A 24564-nucleotide genomic window follows, 5' to 3' on the forward strand; every position below is an offset into this window, starting at 1 on the left:
TGTCATTATATTAAGATCAACTGTCTTGGTTTTTTGTTTTTGTATTTTTAAAACTTTTATTCCCTATGGTCATACATAACCAAACATCCCTGCTACTACCAAACATACAAAATATATTCATACAAATTCATACTATTACCAAGTATTTCATTGTCAATCTGATTATGATCCCCACCAAACACACCCTTAATATAAGCCTTTTTTTTTTTTTTTGGTATACCCCAGATTTCCACCGTCGGACACAATGACTAATTCCCTCACTAAACTGTGGACACATCTTTTGGATGAGACAGCTGGCCTAAAAATTTAAGACTGCATAAGCCTCCTCTTTAATTAATCCACTCGGATCTTCTTTAATTTCATTCATTCATTCTCTCTCTCTCTCTCTGCATTCTTTTTGTTGAAATTAAGGAAAAGAAAATAATGGCTTGCCCTTCATCAATGGCAATGGGGGAAAATGGGGAAGATGAAGTAATCCATGTGCTGGCTGTTGATGACGATCCAATTAACCTTATCATCCTTGAGAAATTGCTCAAGTCCTCTTCTTGCAAAGGTTTGTGCATGACCAAGCTAGCTAGCTTAATTGTTTTGGTAATTGAATTTGTTATTTTTGGAAATATAGTCATTTGTTGTGTCATTCTAATATGTTGTGTTTTCGGTTCTTGATATCGGAACGTTAATGATTTGTGGTAATGTCTCTGATCTAGCTCTATCGACCACTTCATAAATTAAGCTTTGTATTGAGATCACAATTAAATTTTTCAACAATCCAAAAGTAAATGAAAAATTTCAAACTTTTCCACCCACCGTTGGGGGTGGCGTTTAGAACTTCTAAGCATATATTACATTAACCAAAATTTTCTAACAGTATTTATTCATAGTCAGTGTTTCTGACCACTTTGGACTGATAGTCAAAAATAGTGACAAAACATTTTTTCAAGTCCTCAAATGAGTAGAAAAAGTTAGTTGGAACCTTGACTTCTAAGTTCTAACCACAAACCTGGTTTAATAATTTTAATCACTTTCTTGTGGTCAGAAATCTCAATTTTTTCAACACTAACTACATTAAGGAACAATTGACAAAGAAACATGAGGACAAAAGTATTAAATTAAAGTTGTTGAGTAGAACATAATTATCGTACCCAAAGGTTACAAGTTTGATTATTGTCAACACTTTCTTGGTTGAACCCATCGCATATAGTCTTTCTAGTGCAATTTACTTATTATGTATAGTTTTTATGCTACGGAATATTACATAAGAGCAGAGTTTACCTAATGCACACCTTCAAGTAGTCACTATTTGTTTAGCTTTTCACTAAAAAATGATTAAAAAGGCAATATTGTGAAGTAATTGAGGACTATATTTATAAAGGTGAACAATCATAGACCAAAACAACTAGTCGTACATAACTTTTTTTTTGAAAGTAGTCGTACATAACTTAAAAGATCAAAATTACAACTTTTCTTGAATAAATGTGCATGTAATGAGAAAGGAATTTGATGATAAAAAGTGGGTTTTCAGTAACTGCTGCAGAAAATGGGATGAGAGCCTTGGAGTACCTGGGTTATTGGGAGATGATCAACACAACACTCCAAACACCAATGTTAGTACTAAATTCCATTCCATATATCCACAAATCTTAATTACTTCAAATGATGCATGGACATGGAAATTCATCAAAATTCACTCTCTGGTTCATCAAGAATGTTTACTACATACAGTACTTTTCTGCAGGTCCCAAAGATAAATTTGATAATAACAGATTACTCCATGCCAGGAATCAATGGCTATCAGCTTCTCAAGAAAGTTAAGGTACAAAAATTCTTCTTTTTTTTTTTTTTTTTTTTTTTTTTGGGGGGGGGGGGGGACAATTTTTTTTTTCTTCATGATTTTTAGATTTTCAAACGATATTTTCAATGTTAGAGCAACCCCTTCGGGGGTTTGTTTGGAGTTTTTTTTTTTTTTTTTTTTTTTTTTATGTACATATGGAGGACGGAACTCGAGAAGACATGAGTTGGAGGATAGAGAATGAAGGAAAGAGAAAAAATTAGATTTGTAGTATATATGAATTTTTTGTGGGCTCCACGAATTTTTTTGTTAAATAATAATCGTCTGCGCACCAATGGGTATAAACTTTTTTTTTTTTTTTTTTTTTTTAACTTTTTGTTTTTTCTCACCCTACCACCTAGGTGGCTAAGAAAATTTGAAAAAATCAGCAAAGATGGAGATGCTCTTAGAATTTTCCAAAAAAAAAAAAATTCCCAATAAAGGAATACTTTTTACTTCATTTTGAGAAGATCAAGTCAAAGTGTACATCGTACCATAGCGCAAGTGTGCACTTTGACTTTAAAAACAAGTTATTAGCAACGGGCTATATGCTATGCACACAAGTCGAGAGAGAGAGGGGAGAGAAATATTATATCATTGAGAAAGCAAGATACATTCTCATATATTAGAGATAGCCTATTTTCTTACCTTTTTTTTTTTTTTTTTTTTTTTTTTTTTTTTTTTTTGTTTTTTTCATTATATTATATTGTAATATGTTGAGGTTGGATATATAGGAATCAGCAATGCTTAAGGATGTCCCAGTTGTGGTGGTAATGTCATCAGAGAATGTTCCAAATCGTATCAACCAGTAAGAACAATAATAACAATATTGTTGGGCTAGTCAACTCTTAAACTACCTTAAATTCAGTTAAAAGTAATTAAGAATTAATTACTTTGATGATGAACAGATGCTTGGAAGAAGGAGCTCTTATGTTCATGCCAAAGCGTCTTAATCAATCTGATGTGAAGCACTTAATATCTCAGTTACGTTAATGCATGCTTGCACTTCTTGATTTTTTTAAAATCCATTTGTTTTTTTTTTTTTTTTTTTTTTTTTTTTTTAATATATATATTATTGTGTGTATGTTCATGGGATGTTCAAATTTTACAATATATGATCTATTTATCCGTAACAAGTGTAATTATTAATCACTCAATCCTTTGATAATCAACTAATTAAGTAACCTTAGGTATTTTGGATGTAATAACGTCTCTAATGGTTACAATAATAGAATAGACTCAATTGCTTTTAGATGGGTCTTTTAGTTAAACTTGGACTGACTTCTCTTGATGACAAGTCAAATGTTCTTGGAACAACATTACATAAACCTAATTCAATCACTTCGAATTGTCAACTGGTTGCAGCATATTTTAACAAACAAATAAATACCCGGAGTATCGGGTTATCGATCTTCAGGGAAGCGGTGCGTATCAAACACTAGCTACTATTCTATTCACGAGAAGTTCATACTTATGAAAAAGGGTGATCGACTAATTGTAAAGGTAAAACTAATTAAAAGAGAACAAGGTAGTAGGTTGATGAAAACAATAGAGAAAGAGTGGGATTTTTGGGGTTCAAGTGCTTAATTACCTAGTGCCAATCTAAAGTGCAACATTTAATTTGTGTTCACACATGCGTGAGAATGCATACCAGGGAAGGAATTACTACCATAATTCCAACCTAAAATAATGCGAGTGAATATTCATTCCCATGATATAAACACTCTAACAATTCAAGAACAAGCATTCAAGATAAATCCTTAACTAAAATGTCATCTCCCAATGTGCAATAGTTAAGTGCAATTGTGGATGCTCTAAAATATGCCCTAACTCCCATTAAGACATAAAGATAGCATTGAAACGAGTAATTTGGGCCCTTAATTACTAGCATCAACAAGATAGAACACAATTGCAACACAAGCTATAAAACCCAAATGTAAATATATTAAAATGAATTTAAGAACTAGTCACATAGGTTCATAAACACTTTCACCCAAAAATTCCTAAGTTGTTTTAGCCACTCATGGCTAGAATAGCATTCATTGCAATAATATAAAAGAGTTTACAAGAAACAAAGAAAGTAAAAGAAAATGGAAAGAGATTCTCCCGAATCTTCCTAGCATTTCCTTCTTCTTCCAAGGTGACTTGTAGCTCTTGGTGTGATTATCTTCTCTTTTTTTTTTTTGTCTCAAAAAACGCAGCTTAGTTCTAGGGTTTGAGGAAGATGAGCCTTTTATAGTGGGAGCCAAATAAGGGTAGAATAGGAATTTCTTGACAGCTGAAATCTCGCACAACACGGACATTCGACATGTCGAATCTTGATCTCCTTTCTTCAAGATGCACACTAGAAACTTTCGACGCGTCGAATGTGGACTCTTGCTTAGGAATAGGCTACTGGAAATTTTCGACACGTCAAATGTGCTTCTACATCACAGGTCTGATTTGTAGGCTGATTTCTGACCCTTTTCCCTTCAAAATTAGACTTTGAGATCTTCATAAGAGTTGTATACTTGTATCCTTCGAGTCTTCTTTCCAATGGCACAAGAATCACTTGAATCGGACATTCCTAGAATGAGATATGATCAAAATTCTAAAATGTCGCCAAATTTAGCGGGAATTACAATTGTTTGATCTTTTGCTCCACTTTTTCCTTATTTTGTTCTTGTGATCAAATCTATTGAAAGTACAACTCTTTGGCTCTCTTTGAAGCATTTTAGCCACCTCCTTAGCTTCACATTGACTCCCATTGACTCGAAATACACTCAAAATGCTCCGAAAAGCATACGATTGTCTTCAAATCAACAATTTATGCACCTAAGGATATAAACAAATTAACTAAGACACATTTTGCATAAAACCAAAATATCTTTTACTCAAAATAAGTCTATATATAGGGTAGAATCATGGACATACACAGTTATCATCAACTGTCACCAAGATATTATGCTGTAAATACAATTTTTTTTTTTTATAGTTTAATGACAGAGCGAACGAAATAAATTATGTATATGCAGTTAATATATTATATATGGTTATGTACATCTTCTAACCTTGTTCTAAGTCATACTATGTAAACATGGGTAAATAAATTGAATTGAATGTACATAATAATATGTTATCTCTCTCTCTCTCTCTCTCTATATATATATATATATATATATATATATATATATAAAATTTTGACCATGATCCACACTATCTATTGTGAACTCTGGTCCACAATACAACGGTTGTTAACTTCTTGTTCTTGTAATACAACTCAAATTAGTCAATCGTCAAGCAATTCAAAATAAATTCGTATGAATTTGACATTGTTGTGCGCACTAGTGTATAAACGTATGAGGGTCTATTGACCAGTTCATGCATGTCCTGCGATTCACCTCATTCAATTCACTAGTCTCTAGGGCATGGGTGGTGATGACTACTTAAGTTTTAGTTCAGACTTATATTATTAACTTTTTTGAATTGGTTAACTAGTTGAGTAGTGAATGTCTTTGGAACAATACATTGACATTGTTTTAATTTTAACAAAAAAATATTTTTAGAGTTAATTTTAGTTTTTTTTTTTTTTTTATTATTTCATCCCCTTTTTACTTCTAGTATTTGATTTTGAAATTAATCAAATTTGATCTATAACTATTAACTGAGATATTCAAGGATCAAATTTGAATTTGATAATCACACTTGAAAAACACACTAGTTAAAAGACCAAAATAAAATTGAACTCTTTATTTTATGATAATATATCACTATTTTTTTTTTTTTTTTTTTTGGTTTTGGAAAAATACTAGATATTTGTCCAAAAAATTGGCATAAATAATCAATGAAAAGAGAAAATATTAAAATATAAAAAGAAGTCTAATATTCCACTATATATTCTATGAAATTAAAGAATGCATGTCAAACAGTATTTAATAATTTAATTAGTTGGGCTAAGAAATACATAAAAATATATATAATAATTTTACAAAAATACCTATAATTTATTAATTATTTGATTAAGAGTATGAATGGCACACCGGTTGGAATGGTAAACCTTTCAATTACTGAAATTGATTTGTGAGTCTTGAATGCAAGTTGGATCCTAAAGTTCTACTTGATTTTAATTAGAAATTAACTTACCTTTAATTAAGTTTGTTTTTCGAATAAGAAAGAAAAAATTAAATGAACAAGATAAGAAAGCAGAACCAGGAATACATCAATTGTTTACGTAGTTCAGAGCTAAACTCCTACATTTGCGGGGCAACTCACGTCAACCAAATCCACTTGATGTTCACCAAGATTACAAGGGATTTTACAAAAGGCCTCAACCACATAAACCAACTTAATCTTCCAAACATCTATTGTTGGAGAGGAACGTGCGTGCAGAAGTACACCATCAAGCTTTCATCACGTTGAACCTGCTTCAGGCAGGGGCAGAGCCAGAAAATCTGGGTTGGGGGTCCGAATTTATAGAGGAAATTTATCATCTTAGTCGATATTAATACCAACCATACAATATGATTATATATATACCATATATATGATTGTGCCAATTACTATTGATAATTATTTTTAATTATACTATGTGCAATGATATATGAAATATATAATTATATGAGTACGATCGTTAAGATTGTCAAACATTACTTTCGAATTTTTCATATAACAAAAAATATATACAATAATTAGAAAAAAAAAAAGAAGAAAAAATTGCACTTTTCATCCCTAAGTTATAGGGTTATTGTAGAATTCATCTCTAATTAATAGTCGTGCTCATTTTTCGTCTCTAAAATATACTCCGTAATTGATGTTGCAAATTTCGTCCCTTTAATTTACTAACAAAACATTAGGAACGAAATTTGCAACGCTAGTATAGCTTAGAGACGAAGAGTGATCACAACATGTTATTAAAAGGACGAAATTTGTGACGTCAATTATAGCTTAGGGCCGAAAAGTGAGCACAACCAACAATTAGGGACGAATTCTACAATTATCCAATAACTTAGGGACGAAAATTGTAACTTTCGAGTTCATTTAATATATACATAATAGATTTTTTTTTTAAATAGGAGGGGGCCAAAAGTGTAATTTATCCATATTATAACCAACTCAATACATATTAATAGCTTGAATTATCTGTTTAATATAGATGGATAGTCTTTTGAATTAGAGCATCTGAAATCCATGAATAAGAAGTCCAAAACTTCCACTTTTATACTTGATGGAATATATCGGATTGGGCCTGGCCCATAGGCCCAAGGGGGGAGCCCAAGAGTAGATGGATGGACTCGTAAGCCAAGCTGCATGCATGAAAGATAGCCGAACGCGGTCCACACGCAGAGGATGGCTGCATGTAGCCCGCGCGCACGGAGGATAACCGCATGCAAGGCGCGGTAGCAGCTACGGCATGCACGGACGTGCTGGGTGGCGGCTACGGCATGTATGGACGTGCGGGGTGGCGACTACGGCATGCATGGGGCGTACGTGGGGTGACGGCTACGGCATGCATGAGACGTACGTATGGTGACGGTCAGCGTGCGCGCAGGGAGGCAAGAGGACGATGGCCGCATGAGGGGGCGCGGGAGATGCGGGAGCGTGCGTCTAAGTATAGTCGTGGGCGCGCGAGGCGGCGGAGGGGGGGGGGGGGGGGGGGAGGAAAGTGGGCACGTAAGATGCGGCCGGGGTGCGCGATGGGGGTGGCACGTGTGTGGCGCAGAATGTGAGACACCGACCACGTGGCTGGTCCAGAAGGGCGCCTCCATAGTATATAAAGAGGGGAGGGGGTCGTGATTTAGGGGAGAGAAAGGAGACGGAGGAGACTGGATAGCTGGGTGGTAGAGCCTTTTCCTCTTTACGGGTGGATCCAGAGTTCGACTTCAAGTATCGGTATTTGGCTCGTTTATTCATTATTTAGTAATCTTATTACGTCGTGTATATCCTGCGTTACATTGTTCCAGGCCTAGTGTTGGGCTTGCGCGTACGTTCATTCTTAGTTGGGCCGCTTGCCCGTTTAGCTGTATACACTATCCCGTTCAATCCATATTGTATAATCGGTTTATGGTGGACCCCGATTTCATTAAAACCATCATTGGCACCGTCTGTGGGACCGGCACGAAAAGTTACGTTCCTGAATCTTCCTTCTACGCTTGTGATCCACGTGCAAGTCTCAGCTAGAATTTAGATGGCCGGACCTCGAGACCGACCCTTCGGTGCGCGCGTGTCCGACGCGGGGCCACCGATCCCGTTCCTTGGTGAGGCGGAAGGTGCTCCCGGCGGTGCCCGCCGAGCTCGTTCAACCCCGCCTGAGCGCCGGGTCGCCCATGCGTGTCCCAGACTCGACGACGTGAGGCCCCCGATTCCCGTGGCTCAGATTCCCCACCGGGCAGCGCCGGAGCAGGGTGAAAGGCCTTTAACCGACGCTAAGATCAGTGACAGTAAGCCCGCCCCCACTCGAGACCAGGCATCCAAGGTGGGCCAGAAGATCACTCAGGGTTAGGCCCGAAGGGCAGAAGCATATCACGACAATGAATCGGAGGACGAGAGCACTTATCACACCACGGCGGCAGGAGACTGTAGGGAAGGACGCCTAATTCGTCCCCGGGCACCGGAGGTTCCCGCGAGAGGTTGGGCGGAGGGGATAGATGCCAAGGTCATGGAGCTACTTAGGTGGAAGGAAGGAGGTGACACGGTCGCGATACCTAGAATCGAAGTCACCCCTCCCTTTACCCGGAGAATCATGAGGGAACCCCTCCCTTCCAATTTTAAACCGCCTAGTATCAGACGTTTCGACGGACAAGGCGACCCTCAAGAGCACATAATGACCTACCAAGCCACTATGATGCTCATGGGATCTTTGGAGGCCATAATGTGCAGGGCCTTCTTCTATACCCTGATGGGACAGGCGCAACGTTGGTTCACAAATCTCAAGGGCGGGACCGTTGATTTTTTCCATGACCTGGCCGCCAGATTCATTACGCATTTCATGAGGGGGAGGAGAATCCAGAAGCATTTCACGCATCTTACCACCGTGATGCAGGGGGTAGGAGAGCCTTTAACTGACTTCCTTATCCGCTAGCGAGCGGAAGAAGCGAACGTGGAGGACATAAACGACAAATCGGCCATTGTCATGTTCGTCGACGCCTTGAGAGCGGGTGATTTATACAAGAGTTTGAGACGCAAAACCCTGAACACCTATGCGGGCATAATGGTGAAGGCCGATAGGTATGCTGAGGCCGAGGAAGCAAACAACCTTAAAGGTTGTGGAGACGACAATCCCCCCAAGAGACCACGAGTAGGCGACGAGTCTAGTAAGCCGGGCCGGAGGAACACGAACGCGCCCTCAGAAAGGCCCGCAGGAGGAAAAGGAAAGGCAGTAGACGTCGCAAACCCGGTAGGAGTGCACAGGGCGCTCCCACCGTGGGCTGGAAGGGTTGTCGAAGCCCTAATACTTTAATACTCGCTCACTCCACTAATTTGTAGTAGTGGCAAGACTAATGAGTTTCGTTTCTTAAATTAAAATAGAATGACTCAAAGTAGGGAAAATTGGGGGATTTGAGAAGAATAAATAAAATAGACAATAATTAATAACGAGTTCAGAGATGTTGAATTCTGATTCAAGGAAGAATGAACGTTAAAGATGTGACTTAGATCATTGGCTCTTACAAGTAAAGTTCAGATTCAAGTACTTAGCCAAAGACTAATTAGGATAGCCATAACTAGCATTTGATCTCCTTGAATTAATTGATTCAAACCAAGCATTCAAACCAACATCTATTATTGAATAAACTAGGGACGATAGCGTTCCATATTCACCCAATAACATCATTACACTTTAATGGAAAATAACTAAGCCTAAATCACAGATTGAGATAGCTACAACCTGCAACTTAGTCCTCCTAACCTTTATGTACAAATCACAGCAAAATAATTAATACAAACTACTCGGTCTAATCATCTATGACAATTACGGATCATAAACTCATAAGATAGCAATAGGAAAACAATAACAAAGTAAGTTGTCAATTTAATTCATTATTAATCTTCTTGAAAAATTAACTCTAAAAGCATAGGAAGTACATGAATCCAACAAATTAATTGAAATAGAACCTCCCTAAATTCACAACTCAAACTTCAATCCCTTGAATCAGATTAAGAAAATCTAACTAGACATAGAGAAAACTATTCTAAAATATAAGAATATGAAAGGAACAATCTGTCAAAATACATCAGAATAGCTCTCCTTTTATAGGGTTCCAAATAAATAATCTTCCCTAAAATTACTGCTCTTACCGCATCTTTCTCTACCAGCTTCATCTTCAAATCAAAACTGATTAATTTCCTCAACAATTTCGCAAAAGAAAACCCCGTCGAAGTCGCTTGATCCGAAGCTCTGCGCTTTCTCCGTCTCGTATCCGTAACCTGCGTACATAGTGAAACTGTGAAAGAAATAAAAGTAAAAGTAATAATGTATATCCTAATGCTAATCGGCGTGCAGAAAGAAAAGAAAGAAAAGTAAATTAAGCTAAACACTTATCACATGGGACCCACTAAACCTAATTATTCATATTAATAACTAATATAAGCTTAATTATACTTAAATTTATTAACTAAGTTATATAATCCTAATATAACAAAATAAACTAAATTGATAAAATATAAAATATAAATAGTAAAATTAACCTTTAAAATCTTATTTAAATCAGGGTATAAAATATGCTCATCATGGGCCCCACGCCCTTCCTCACGAGGACCACCACCGTTCCCTTTCATCCCTATCAACACCAGGCCGAGCGAGATTTTAGCCTACGCCGAAGAGTGCCAAATGGTTAAGGCTCCGGAGCCCCGCGCCCAAGGCACCCCTGCCCAAGGCCGGGGACGATATTGTCGATTTCATCGCAAGCCTGGGCACAGCACCGACGAATGTCAGGCTTAGAGGAAGGAGATAGAAGCCCTCATCCAGTCGGGCCAATTGAGAAATTTTATCGACAGGAGCAGGATGTACTTCGGAAATGTGTGGAAAAGGGGAGCGACGGGAGCTCCTGAAAGTCCCAACCCCCCGGAGGGGAAGACGGAGATGGAGCCCAACGACAAGGGAAAACGCCACGTGATAAACGTAATCTTCGGGGGATGGCCAGCGGGTGAAGACGGAGTGGGATACCTGAGTCCGTCGAAGAGACGCATTCAGTCAAGGAGCCGAGAAGGGAAGTTATCACCTTCACAGACAGTGACCTCCCACGCAAGGGAGCCTCGCCCAAGGAAGCCATGGTTATCTCGATGGAAGTCAACGGCACCTGGATCAGACGAGTATTGGTAGACACGGGGAGCAGCGTGAATGTCATGTATCATGACGTCTTCGTCAAGCTAGGTTTTTCTCAAGACCAATTGAGGGCAATCAAAACCCCCTTGGCCGGGTTCACCGGGGACACGATTGAAGCAGAGGGGATGATCCGACTGCCCGTAGAACTGGGTACCCCGCTGTGCGCGCGGCAGGTGGAGATGAACTTCGTAGTAGTCAGGATAACCTGATTCCAGAACATCATCTTGGGGAGGCCAGAGCTAGTCGAGATAGGGGGGATCTTATCGATGGAACATTTGTGCGAGAAATTCCACACGCCCCATGGGATGGGCGCGGTGCACGGCGTTCTGCGATCCGCCCACGAATGTTACAAAAAAGCCTGCCAAAAAATCGACGACTCCCCATCCACACGGTCGAGAAGGAGACGGAGAAAAAACCAACGGCAGGGGGCCCTGAGCCGGCGGTAGAGCTAGAGGAGATACAACTGGACCCATCTCAGCCCGAAAAAACAGTAAAGATAGGGAAGGGGCTTGAGAGCGGCCTACGGGAAGCAGTTATCCAGGTCTCCTCTGGCGGTACGCGACCGTGTTTGCATGGGGACCAGAGGACATGCCGGGGTGGATCGGTCCGTAATCTCACACCGCCTGGCGGTAGACCCCACGCACAGGCCCGTCAAGCAGAAACGCCGACACTTATCCGCCGAGCGGAGGGCGTTCGTCAAAGAGGAAGTAGAGACGCTGTTATCCATTGGGCATATTCGAGAAGCTATGTACCCCGAGTGGTTATCCAACGTAGTGCTGGCGCCAAAGCCGCCCACTTGGCAGATGTGCGTCGACTACACGGACCTAAACAAAGCTTGCCCTCAGGATCCTTTCCTACTGCCACGCACCGACCAGCTAGTGGACGAGACGGCCGGATGTGAGCTACTGAGCTTCATGGATGCATTCAAGGGGTATCATCAAATCTTCATGGCGGAGGAGGACGAAGAAAAGACCGTGTTCGTCACCCCGGATGAAGTCTATTGCTACCGGGTAATGGCGTTCGGTCTAAAAAACTCCGGGGCCACTTTCACGCGCATGGTGGCGGAAATCTTCAAATACCTACTAGGGAACATCATGAAGGTCTACGTAGACGACATGCTTGTGAAGAGCAAGCAGGCTAAAACTCACCCATAGTACTTGACGCGGTGCTTCGAAGTCATGTCACGTCACAACTTGCGCCTCAACCCGAAGAAATGTGCCTTCGCAGTGAAAGGGGGAAAATTCCTAGGTTTTATGGTGACCCACAGGGGAATAGAGGTAATCCGGCCAAAGCCCAGAGCATCCTCGACATGCAACCACCCAAGTCCGTGAAGGATATCCAACGACTGAACGGTAAACTAGCAGCCCTAAGTCGTTTCATGTCCAAACTAGCGGAAAGGTCTCTGCCCTTTTTCCAGGTCATGAGGAGAAGAGACGGGTTCGCGTGGAACGACGAATGTCAGAAGGCATTCAACCATTTCAAGGCTTACCTTTCCTCCGCGCCCGTCTTATCGAAACCGGAAAGGGGAGAAGTCTTGTATGTTTACCAAGGGGTGGCGCCGGTAGCAGTCAGCTCAGTGTTCCTGCGAGAAGACAATGGCGTTCAGAAGCCAATCCACTATGTGAGTCGGGCCCTGCACGACGCGGAGCTGCGATACACCCCCTTGGAGAAAACTATATACGCATTGATACGCACAACTCGGAAGCTGGTATACTATTTCCAAGCCCACCCCGTAGTGGTCATGATGGACCAACCCCTGGGATCAGTAATGAGGAACCCTGTATCCTCGGGGAGGATGATGAAGTGGGCCATCAAACTAACTCAGTACAACATCGAGTATAGGCCCCGCGCGGCTATAAAAGGGCAAGCCCTGGCCGACTTTATAGTGGAATGCACAGCGCACGGGGACAGGGCGGAGAACCAGAAAACGCTTTCACCTGAATGAGAAATGTTCACAGATGGAGCTGTTAGCCGGAAAGGTTGCGGGGGCGGCGTAGTTTTGATATCGCCCGAAGGATTCAAGATATACCAAGCCTTTCGCTTCAATTTCCAATTATCCAACAACGAAGCAGAATATGAGGCCTTGATCGGAGGATTGCGGTTGGCCAAGACTTTATCAACTCGGGGCCTCAAGATTCGGTCCGATTCACGGCTGGTGGTAGGTCAGGTGAATGGTCAATTCAAAACCAAAGAGAGCAGAATGCGACAGTACAAGGAGGTGGTGAAACAACTGCTCGCAGGATTGGAGCAATGGGAGCTGCAACAGATCCCAAGAGCAGAGAACGAGGAAGCCGATCTTCTCTCACGTTTGACACTAGGAGTAGAGGAGCACCTCGAGTACGTATCACGAATTGCCCATATCATCGACCTGAACAGCCCGAGCATAGAAAGGGATGAAATCTTCACTGTCACACCTGCCCAAAACGACTGGATGCAGGAAATGATCTCATATAAAACCGAGGGGATCACCCCCAGCGACCCTATCCGGGAACGAAAGGTGACGCTGATGGCCCCTACGTACCAGATCCTCGACGGCCAATTGTTCAAACGGTCCTTCAGGGGGCCGCTCCTACGGTACCTCACGAAGGCAGAATCGGAGCAAGTGATGATGGAACTCTACGAAGGCATGTGTACAGCACACCAGGGCGCTAACACCCTCGCCCGAAAGGTAATCTTGCAGGGTTACTATTGGCCGCGGATCCGGACCGACTGCGCAGACTACATGAGGCGGTGCGAAACGTGTCAACAGTTCACAATATTACCCGGCCGACCCACGTCATATTACACCCCGATCACCTCGGCCATCCCGTTCACGAGGTGGGGTATCGACCTGCTAGGACAATTTCAAAAAGGTGTAGGCGGCCTAAAATTCATAGTTGTTGCGGTGGACTATTTCACCAAATGGGTAGAAGCGGAACCCCTGGCCTCCATCACGGAGCACCAATGTCGCAAGTTCGTATGGATAAACATTTTCACAAGATTCGGATTGCCGCTGCAAATTGTATCGGATAACGGGAAACAATTTGACAATGCGGGGTTCGGACAATTCTGCGCGTATTTCGGGGTGGAGCATACTAAGGTAGATGTGGCATACCCGCAGGCAAACGGATAGGTAGAGAATGCGAATCGAACTCTCTTAAACGGCATAAAAAAGAAAGTCGAGGCGACAGGGACCGCATGGCATGAAGAACTCCCATCGATACTATGGGCTTATCGAACTACGCCACGAAGGGCAACCGGGGAGACACCTTTTGCTCTCGCATATGGGTGCGAGGCTCGGGTACCCATCGAGGGGCGCATACAGTCCGGTAGAGTGCTGCAGTACTAGAGGAAAGAAGGGAGCAAGCTCGTAAGAACATAGCAGAATACCAAAGGGCCGATAAGCGAGACCACAACATCCGCGCTCGCCCGTGACACTTCCAAGTGGGGGACCTAGTGCTCCGCCGCAGGGAGGCCAGTAAGCCCTTACAGGGCGGTAAGCTAGCCAAAAATTGGGAAGGGCCTTACAAAATAGCCGCCCTCGTGCGAGACGGCACCTATAAACTGGAAACCGCCCAAGGTCTTCTGATAGACCGCTTGTGGAACGCGCACCACCTGAAGCGCTTCTTCCAATGATCGAGGGTCACGAGAAGTGACACGAATAAAACAACTGAGATATTTATTTAAGATTGTACGCATCGCTATTACTTTTTTCCTTCTTATTTCATCCTTAGGTGCAAATCTAATAAAATAGAGGAGTTTTCATCCCTTGAAAACCCGTCATGATCTAACACATGCACGCGAACTCGATTCTGGCATGCACACTTCACCTGACCTACGGCACAGAGTCCGCAGTCAGCGTGTCAGTCCCAAAAAAAAAGAAAAAAAAAAGGGGACCCACATGGTGTATGATGCTAGCATGAGGCAGGCAGCACATACACTAGTATACCATCGTTGAATGAGACACAATCCCCAAGGCGAAAGGTATACACACATTCACCTGGGCTTTCAGGGTAAGGTACGCAGCCCAGCGTGCACCGTTAATAAAAAAAACATCATAATGCAGGTTTTCTTTCCATGTGCAAATGCACAAAGGATAGGAATGCCGAAGAACAATAGCGCGGCGTAGAGGCCGATCAGATACGAAAACAAATCAAGCGACAAACATGCACCGTAGTGCCAAATCTAAATAGCAAAGATGAAAGCAATGAGAACACTACTCTGGTAATCAAGCGACAAACATGCACCGTAGTGCCCAATCTAAAACAGCAAAGATGAAAGCAAAGAGAAAACTACTTTGGTAACTGAGACACACCCCTCGGTTCACTCAACGCGGCGCCGCCGACCCATCAGCCGAACCCGAGACACCGGAGGAGGTACGAGCCGTGTAGCCATCGGCACTGGACGGATCCACGCTTCCAGCGCCATCAGTACCTGGCCCAGAGGATGGATTAGATGGTGTGGCGATGGCTGAACTAATCCCGCACCTCGGCCTCTCCAGAGTAATAAAAAAGGCGCTCTCTGCCGGGGAGGGGGTCGTAGGAATCACAGGCTGGGGAAGTTGCTGAAGCGGTAAGAGATCGGGCAGTTCCCACCCATCAACGCTGAAAGTAGAAAAGCGGCGACTCAATTTGCCATATAGTACTTCTTGCATATGCCTCTGCACCATATAAAACGCGGCTTCACCTTCGTGGACTATCTGGCTTTGCCCCTCTGGCGTTTCGCGCAACCACACCTCCGCGATGGGGGCCATGGCAACGCGGCCACCGGTGGTGGTCGCCCAATCTTGGAAAACCCGCACGGGGGCGGGGCAGGTAAACTGACGGGGATCCTATGCCTCCCACCATTCGGTCATAGCATCCACCATTGGCGAGCCTGACATAGGGAAGGTCGCCAACCACGCCTGCAACAGCGTGGGCATGCGCGACATGGCATGCTCATCCGCAGCTCGGGCGAACTCGTCAGAACTCCGCCAATTCCGAATCGCGGTCTGCGCAATAGTCGCCTGAGCAGCCTCCTAGAGAGTGCACCGCGCCTGCAGAGCCGAAAAATCTTTCTTCAACCGATCGTGCTCAGCAACCAATGCGTTATGCCCCACACACATCTGCGAATACCTTTGTTCTGATCCAGCCAGATCTGCCGCCAATGCCTCCCGGGCCCGCTCAGATTCGACGTACTCGCGGGACGCTGCATCCAAACGATGCTGAAGTGCGATCGCCTGCATTGTCACCTGAAAAAAAATGTGTGAGGGTCCGTAGGCAGCGTCGAACACAACGCACACGGACACGCCGCACACCCAGTTTCGCGACGAGCCCAGCACGGCGGTAACACAAAAAAATAAAAAATAAATAAAAAAATTCGGAGATGTGTATATGTACTCACATTCATCCTGTCACCCACGAGGTGGGAGCTAAGGGCATCCATGGAGCTTCCATCCATCCAGAACCGCTTGGCGGGGTGATCATGTCATGCACGTTGCGCCGGATAAACTCTATATGTTCAGGTTTATAAGGACGCAGCGCACGAGTAGCCCCCCCGCCGGAGCTCCACACGGTGAGAGGATCATGCGGCTCGTACTCCTCGCGCCGTGACCGTAACGGCGGCGAACCGGGGCCCCCAACCGAAGTTGCGCGGGGCGCAACGTGCATCCGTGGCAGATCTACCGCATCCACCATCATAGAAGATGATGGACCTCCATCCAAGGTGGGTTTGGGTAGTGCGCCAACCAACGAATCCTCGTCATCTGAATGCAAGGTAGCCTGACCGCGGGTGCGGTACGCGCAGTACATCTGCGGCGTGCTGCTAGCCGGTGCTACACAACGCGGAAAGAGAAAATTTTTAGCAATAAATGGCAGCGAATGTATGCCTTGGTATATGCACATGCATGCTAAATTAATGAGGCAGGCGAAGAAAAACTTACGAAAGGAGAGCCGGTCGCTTAATTGGGTGATGTGCAGAGGATCATGATACCTCATGTGATCGTACGGCCCACCGGCACAAAGGAGAGCACGATGGGAATCCAGTCCAGTGTATGTAGACGGCACGCCATGGTTGATTCGAGTAGACGAAATGTTGGAAAAACCCAACTCCTCGACGCTACTTGCGTATTCCACGTAAACAAATTTCTCCTTCCAATTCCGCAGGGAAGGAGGGGGAGTCAAGAAGGTGTAACTGGGATTAGGATGGAGATGCAGAAAAGGGCAGGTTTGGCCCACGCTAAACAGATGCAAGAAAAGGGATAACGAAGGCAGTACGCTGACCTCACGCCAGCGGGTGAGGAAGCAAGTGAAAAACCTGTGCACGTTGGGGGTGAGTTGATAAGGAATGGCGTTGTGAGCTCGAAGGAACTCCGCCACCAACGGATGCAAAGGAAACTGGAGACCGGCTTGGACGGAGTGGTAATGGACGGTTACCATCCGAGGACTCGGGGGTCAGTCATGGTGTGGGACGCCCCAGGTATAGTCATTTTTAATTCCTCCCCCAACCACTCATCCAGCGACATTAGTTTGGCGTTGGATAGATGGGATTGTATGCCGCGGGGAACGGCTGGATCCAAGATGCGGTAGATCGGGGACGAAGGGGGAGAGCCTTCGTCCACGAGATTGATGACCGAGGCGGCCGATCGCTGGAGAGCCGGTGGAGCGCTCGTCGGATGGGACGTGATCTCTGATCCCGGCGCGCGTGAGGGTTGATACCCTGTACGGTTTGACGGCGTGGTTTCGCGGGAGCGAACAGCAGGGACGGCGAAGGGGTTCCGGCGACTGGCTACGGCCGCGAGAAGGTCACGGGGAGCGGTCACCGCACCGGCCGCGGGCGCATCACGCGGGGAGCTAGAAAATAGGGATTGTGCGAACTCCCCAAAGGTGGGCGTGGCCGGAGGAGGAGATGGGGGACGGTGGTCGAGGATGCCCGCGGCCGCAACTTTAGACGACGGGAGAAGGGGGGTCAACGGAACAACCGGGTTGGAGTTGGTCGCCATTATGGCGCCCGGAGCGTCGGCAAGTGGAACGGACGGCGGCGGGGGCGTGTTGTCGGCAGCGGCGGAAGAGGTGATGGAGGGGGCGGCCGAAGACAAGGAGAGAGTAGTTTCGAGGCTGGGGTGATTGGAATTCATGAGGATCTGTATGAGGGCAATTGCGAGAAGGGTGGGGTTTGTTGCGACAGAGAGGGGATAGGAACGATCATTGACCGAGAAAAGAGAGGGTGATATTTAAAGCTTCCGGAACCCAGGGTTTCCAAGATCAATGTGGGCTTAGGGTTTAAGGGATTGAGTTCGACTTCTTTTAATCACTTATTAGTAATTAATAGAAGTGGGGGATTTATGATGGAATATATCGGATTAGGCCTGGCCCATAGGCCCAAGGGAGGAGCCCAAGAGTAGATGGATGGACTCGCAAGCCGGCCTGCATGCATGAAAGATAGCCGCACGCGGTCCCCACGCAGAGGATGGCTGCATGTAGCCTGCGTGCACAGAGGATAACTGCATGCAAGGCGCGATGGCGGCTACGGCATGCACGGACGTGCGGGGTGGCGGTTACGACATGCATGGACGTGCGGGGTGGTGGTTACGGCATGCATGGGACGTACGTGGGGTGACGGCTACGGTATGCATGGGACGTACGTAGGGTATCGGTCAGCGTGCGCGCATGGGGGCAAGAGGACGATGGCCGCATACGGGGGCGCGGGAGATGCGGGAGGGCGCGTCTAAGGATCGTCGTGGGCACGCGAGGCGGCGGTGGGGAAGGAAAGTGGGCACGTAAGATGCGGCCGGGGAGCGCAATGGGGGTGGCACGTGTGTGGCGCAGAATGTGGGACACCGACCACGTGGCTGGTCCAGAAGGGCGCCTCCATAGTATGTAAAGAGGGGAGGGGGTCGTGATTTAGGGGAGAGAAAGGAGACGGAGGAGACTGGATAGCTGGGTGGTAGAGCCTTTTCCTCTTTACGGGTGGATCCAGAGTTCGACTTCAAGTATCGTTAATTGGCTCGTTTATTTACTATTTAGTAATCTAATTACGTTGTGTATCTCCTGCATTACATTGTTCCAGTCCTAGTGTTGGGCTTGCGCGTACGTTCATTCTTAGTTGGACCGCATGCCCGTTTAGCTGTATACACTATCCCGTTCAATCCATATTGTATACTCGGTTTATGGTGGACCCCGATTTCATTAAAACCATCAATACTCAACAATGCATAATTAATTTCCCATAAATAAGCTGACCAGAAATTCAATAAATAATGATCATCATCCATTTAAATTGAGGCTGAAAACTAGCCCATCATTATTGTGTGGACCATGGTCCATACAAGTTATATGGACCATATTTTGTATACTTTAAAATAATGTACATTCAGTAAAAAAAATAATGTACATTGTATTCAGGGGATGTACATTATTTTTGTATTGAGTGTACATTATATTGTATAATGTACGTACAATACAAAAATAATGTACATTTAGTATATTAAAAATGTACTTTTTGTTATGGTCCACATTACATTGTGTGGACCATGGTCCACACAATAATTTGCCTAAACTAGTTCAACCAAACAAAAATCTGTTAGAGAATAATGCTGAGATACTCTGACACTGATTCAGTCGAATACAGAAAGAAATCCTGAGACTGGAGCGCTGAAAGAGATCCAGACAGGGGTACGGTCCAAAATATTATAACAAGATTATAACCGAAGTTTTGTCAAATAATTTAGCCAATTAAATTAAGGTAAAATGTGTATCATTTGTACACTTACAATTACAAAAATTTAAACTAGAGTATGTAGTACAGAGTAATAATTTGATAAAAGTGGTACAATTAAAACGATTCAACTGCTTCAACTTCACCATCACTATTGTAAGACTATCTAATATACATTCCGCTCAAAACGGATAATGGGCGAATGAGAAATTGATTCTCAAAGTATACTCATTTGAGTTAGAAAAGTTTTAAAGAAGTTTTTGTTCCACATTGATTTGGGAAGTGGGTTTGCACCACTATTTATACAAGAGCCTTTCTAAGGCTTATTGAATTGTATAGCATTGATCGATGCTCTCTCTCCCAAAATGAATTTGAAAATGCTTAACTTGTGTACATTAGCACCTAAATTTTTACAACTTGATTTCCTACGTTTTCCAGCTATCAAAATCTCTGCTCCTACTCCTTTCCAAGGCCGTAACGCTCCTAGCACCTTTACGAGACGGCAAATAAGGTTTTAAAGAAAGAGTGATTCACTCGACTCGTGCTAATCACCTACCCACCATATCTATTCGTCCCTCCATGGTTTTTTCAAAAATAATAATAGTCCTTTTTCCGTAGGATTATTATTATTAATATCGTATATATCTACCAAGAACTATTCTGCGTAAAAATAGAAATAATCACCATTTTGGTCCCTTAATTGTTTTTCAATTGTTAATGTTGTTCCTAATTTTCAATTTCAATGAATTTGATTCTCGAATTATTTAAAAATTTTATCAATTAAACCTTTTCAAGACCAAAATGATGACTTTCATATTTTTAAAATTTTGTCAGTTTGATAATTGAAAGGGTTTAATTAACAAAACTTTAAACAATTCTAGGATCAAATTGGTTGAAATTGAAAATCATGGACTACATTTACAGTTGAAAAACAATTGAGGGACCAAAATAATGATTTTCCAAAAAAAATAAATAATATAATCCGTAATAATTTTTGTGCACTTGACGAGACTAATTTCATTATTCAATCTAAATTGTCTAAATATTTTCATAGGATTTTTTTTTTCTTTTATCGGTGAATTAGGAAACACATAATATAATCATTACTTGAGATTATTCATTGGGTAAATCATGTTCAATTCTTATGTAATATCTAACAAACCATGAAAACTAATTTTTACTTTGATTAGATGACTATGAGAGTTGGACTTCTCTGCTTAAGATTGTTAGTTTATGATGTTGAGGCAAAAGAAGTTAATTAGCAAATACGGAGTATAAAAAAGTAGTCATATTCTTAGGTAAATACAAAATATTTGGTAAAATTATTTGATTTAAATAGGTTTTTTTTTCTTTTTTTTTTTTTGTTTTTTTTTTTAAAAAGAACTTTTAAAATAAAACCTGAAAGATAATATAATTGATTTAATATACAGTGAACATATTTTACAAAAAATATATTCGAATCAGTATTCGTACACCTACTCAATCTAGATAGAATATTTTTAACCATACTAATCCCTATAATTTTAAGCACGTAATAATTAAATACCATATCATAATCTCGAGTTAATTCCAGCAATGGTCTTCTGACTATATTGATTTTTCACAATTAGTCCTCGACTTTTAATTTGAACAATTTAGGTCCCTTGACTTTTGAATTCTTTCCAATATTGGTCCTTCCATCAGATGAAAGTTAAGTGGACGTTAAATGAAGGGGTAAAGTAGTCCTTTCACCTACTTAGTGTATAATTACTCATATTTCTCCCTTGTATACACGATATATACGAAGTTAATCTCAATCCAAGCCCTAGAATATTCCTCGTCGTTTCCCATTGTCGTCACTGTCGGAAAGGTCCACTGCTCCGAGTTGTTGCCTGTGAAGAGCTACTTGCACCGGAAATTCTAAGACTGAGTTTTCGTGTAGACAATGGGGAACAACGAGGAATATTCTAGGGCTTCGAGTCTTCGACTGAGATTATCTTCGTATATATCGTGTATACAAGGGAGAAATACGAGTATAATTATACACTAAGCAGGTAAAATTACTACTTTACCCCTTCATTTAACTTTCACTTAACCTTTATTTGACGGAAGGACCAACATTGAAAAGAATTCGAAAGTCAAGATACCTAAATTGTCCAAATTAAAAATTAAGAACTAATTGTGAAAAATCAATATAGTCGAAAGACTATCATACTGCGCATCTTATATCTTATCTTATACAATCTAAGTTATCCAAATATCGAAGCTATTTATGATAGAAATCTAAACAACCTAGTACCCAGGCTGTCCTATTACATTTATGCATTTAAACCATTAAAACAACACCAGATTTTATGAAAAAATTAAAATAATTAAAGAAGATTGAAGAAGTGTCGGATCAGAAACGAAGATACTATAAAGAAATCGTCACAAATTAATTATGAATCTATTAAAACAAACGATTTGAAAAGATTACGAAATATTTGTGACGATTCAGTAGATCTTGAATCGTTGCGTTCGTAGCAGAATTATTGTCTTTAAATATCACCCATTTTCCGCTCTGAATTCGTCATTATAACTGAATCTTTGGTTTAGGGTTGATGTGGGAAACTGCAAAAAAAATAAAATAAAACTCCTGTTTTCGTGGAGATTAAGGAAAAAAAAAATCTATCCTTCATCAATGGTGACGGTCGGAGAAGAAGCAGTCGTCATGCATGTGCTGGTCGTTGACGACAGTGTCGTTGACCGTATGGTCGTTGAGAAATTGTTCAAGTCCTCTTCTTGCAAAGGTATTTCATTCAATTCAATTCATTTTTTCTGGGTCACACGAAGAAACTCGCGGTCGGCTATTTAAAAGTGTAGATCAGAATATCAGATAAATTATGAGAGTTTTTGTGAGAACTCAAAAGTGTACATAAGATAAATTAAGAGATCAAAGTTTTGGCGATAATTAAATTTGTGACATTTTGATACAAGAATGGTGTTCTACTCACTCGATTACTCATTTTGATCCCTTTTAATTCATTAAAATACTTAATTTTCAATATTTGAGTGAAAATATTTTTTGGGTTCAGTAACAACGGCAGGAAATGGAGTGAGAGCTTTGGAGTACCTGGGGTTATTAGCAGGGGATGTCCAACACAACTCTCCAAACACCAACGTTAGTACTAATTAAATTTCATTCCATATACGCACAAACAACCTTAATTACTTCGAATATTTATATTTCGAATAATATTATATTATCTTTCTGCAGGTACCAAAGGTGGATTTGATAATAACAGATTACTCCATGCCTGAAATGAATGGCTATGAGCTTCTTAAGAAAGTCAAGGTCAGAATCTTTTTAATTACGAATTTGAATATCATTGAAATTATATATGGGATAGAGTAAGTCCTATTTAAGAACATAACTCTCATGTGGGCGTATAATACTTTCTGCTTATATATACCATCCAGACATAACACAAAGGTACAAGAATGTGGTTTGATATGTCATGTTATAATCTAAATTGTTGAGTATGTCTTATATAAGGGATATGAGGGCAATGGATTGGGTCATCAGCCCATAGTACATACATGGATATTTTTATACTTGTACATGTTTAGAGCTGCATATAAATATGATGTTTGTAATCCTAGATGTTGTATCATTACCATTGCAATTAATAAAATAATAGTTTCACTCTCGTGAATGTAAACACATTCGTAAATGTAAACACATTGCTAACCATGTAAGTCTTGTCATTTTTTTTATTTTTTATTTTACTTTCTCTCATTATTATTGTCCTTGTTCTTGTTAATCCCAACATTAATTAATATGTTGGTATTGGATTTTGCAGGACTCAGCCATGTTTAAGGATGTTCCAGTTGTGGTGATGTCATCCGAAAACATTCCAAGTCAGATAAACCAGTAAGAACAATACAACCTTAAATTCTGCTAACTACAGTAATTAATTATTGTTTAATTATTTGATAAATGAATAAAAATTGATTGACAGATTCATGGAGGCAGGAGCTAAGATGTTCATCCTGAAGCCTTTCAAGCTAGCTGATGTGAACCAACTCAAATCTCAGTTAATGCAATCCTGAAGATAGAATGAAGATTATCAATATGATGAAGAAGATCAGAAGCTTTAGTATTGTTAGATCGAGATTTGATTCAAAAATAATAATAATTTAATTTATATCATGGATGCAGAATATGCATTATTATTTTTCTATTACAATGAAATTTATAGATGAAGACAAATTATATAATTATAGATGAAGACAAATTACAATGAAATTTTCTATTAATCCGATTCTTTATGGAAATCCCTAACAACCATTTTTAATTATTTGAAGAGCTCTAATATGCTAACCACAAAGTTTTATTTTTAATTATTCAGAAGAATTGAAGAATGACATGCATTTTTTAGTTATTTCAAAAGTTTAGTTAATTATTTTTTACTGTAATAGTGTAATTGAATTTGCCAAATACATGTATATATCAGACAATAGATGAATGGTTCAATTTTTATTTATTTATTTTAAATATAAATTTAGAGCAAGTCACACCTCAAAGTTCGCAAAGAGTTTCATATCATGCATTGAGAAAAGGTCACAAAAAAAAATGGAGAATAGAAATCATAAGAGACTAAAAGAGATTGCCTCTTACTTTTAAAAGAGATCTTCATCTACAATTTTAGAAGATATTTCAATACCTCAAATCAGCACCTGATAAATGAATCGAATCGAACTAAATATCTTATTATTTGATTCGAATTATTTTAAGAACTATTTT

At 41.5% G+C, this 24564-nt stretch overlaps 1 protein-coding gene across 1 annotated transcript; it reads left to right on the forward strand.

Annotated features, from left to right (window-relative positions):
• Nucleotides 1-385: 385 nt before the first annotated feature.
• Nucleotides 386-23870, forward strand: LOC109179300 (two-component response regulator ARR17-like). Its single transcript, XM_019328804.1, has 5 exons — nt 386-553; nt 22853-22938; nt 23035-23112; nt 23621-23691; nt 23780-23870. Exons 1-5 carry the CDS (start codon nt 424-426, stop codon nt 23868-23870), a joined length of 456 nt encoding a protein of 151 aa, XP_019184349.1. The 5' UTR covers nt 386-423.
• Nucleotides 23871-24564: the final 694 nt, after the last annotated feature.

The sequence above is a fragment of the Ipomoea nil genome, unplaced genomic scaffold, assembly GCF_001879475.1.
Source record: "Ipomoea nil cultivar Tokyo-kokei standard unplaced genomic scaffold, Asagao_1.1 scaffold0900, whole genome shotgun sequence".
In the NCBI taxonomy this organism is placed as follows: Eukaryota; Viridiplantae; Streptophyta; class Magnoliopsida; order Solanales; family Convolvulaceae; genus Ipomoea; species Ipomoea nil.

What these genes read in the sequence shown, in the direction of transcription:
- LOC109179300 (XM_019328804.1), top strand. Translation starts at nt 424, where the DNA reads ATGGCTTGCCCTTCATCAATGGCAATGGGGGAAAATGGGGAAGATGAA. An exon ending in ACAACTCTCCAAACACCAAC is followed by an intron (nt 22,939 to 23,034) that starts GTTAGTACTAAT and finishes ATCTTTCTGCAG; the next exon opens with GTACCAAAGGTGGATTTGAT. An exon ending in AGCTTCTTAAGAAAGTCAAG is followed by an intron (nt 23,113 to 23,620) that starts GTCAGAATCTTT and finishes TGGATTTTGCAG; the next exon opens with GACTCAGCCATGTTTAAGGA.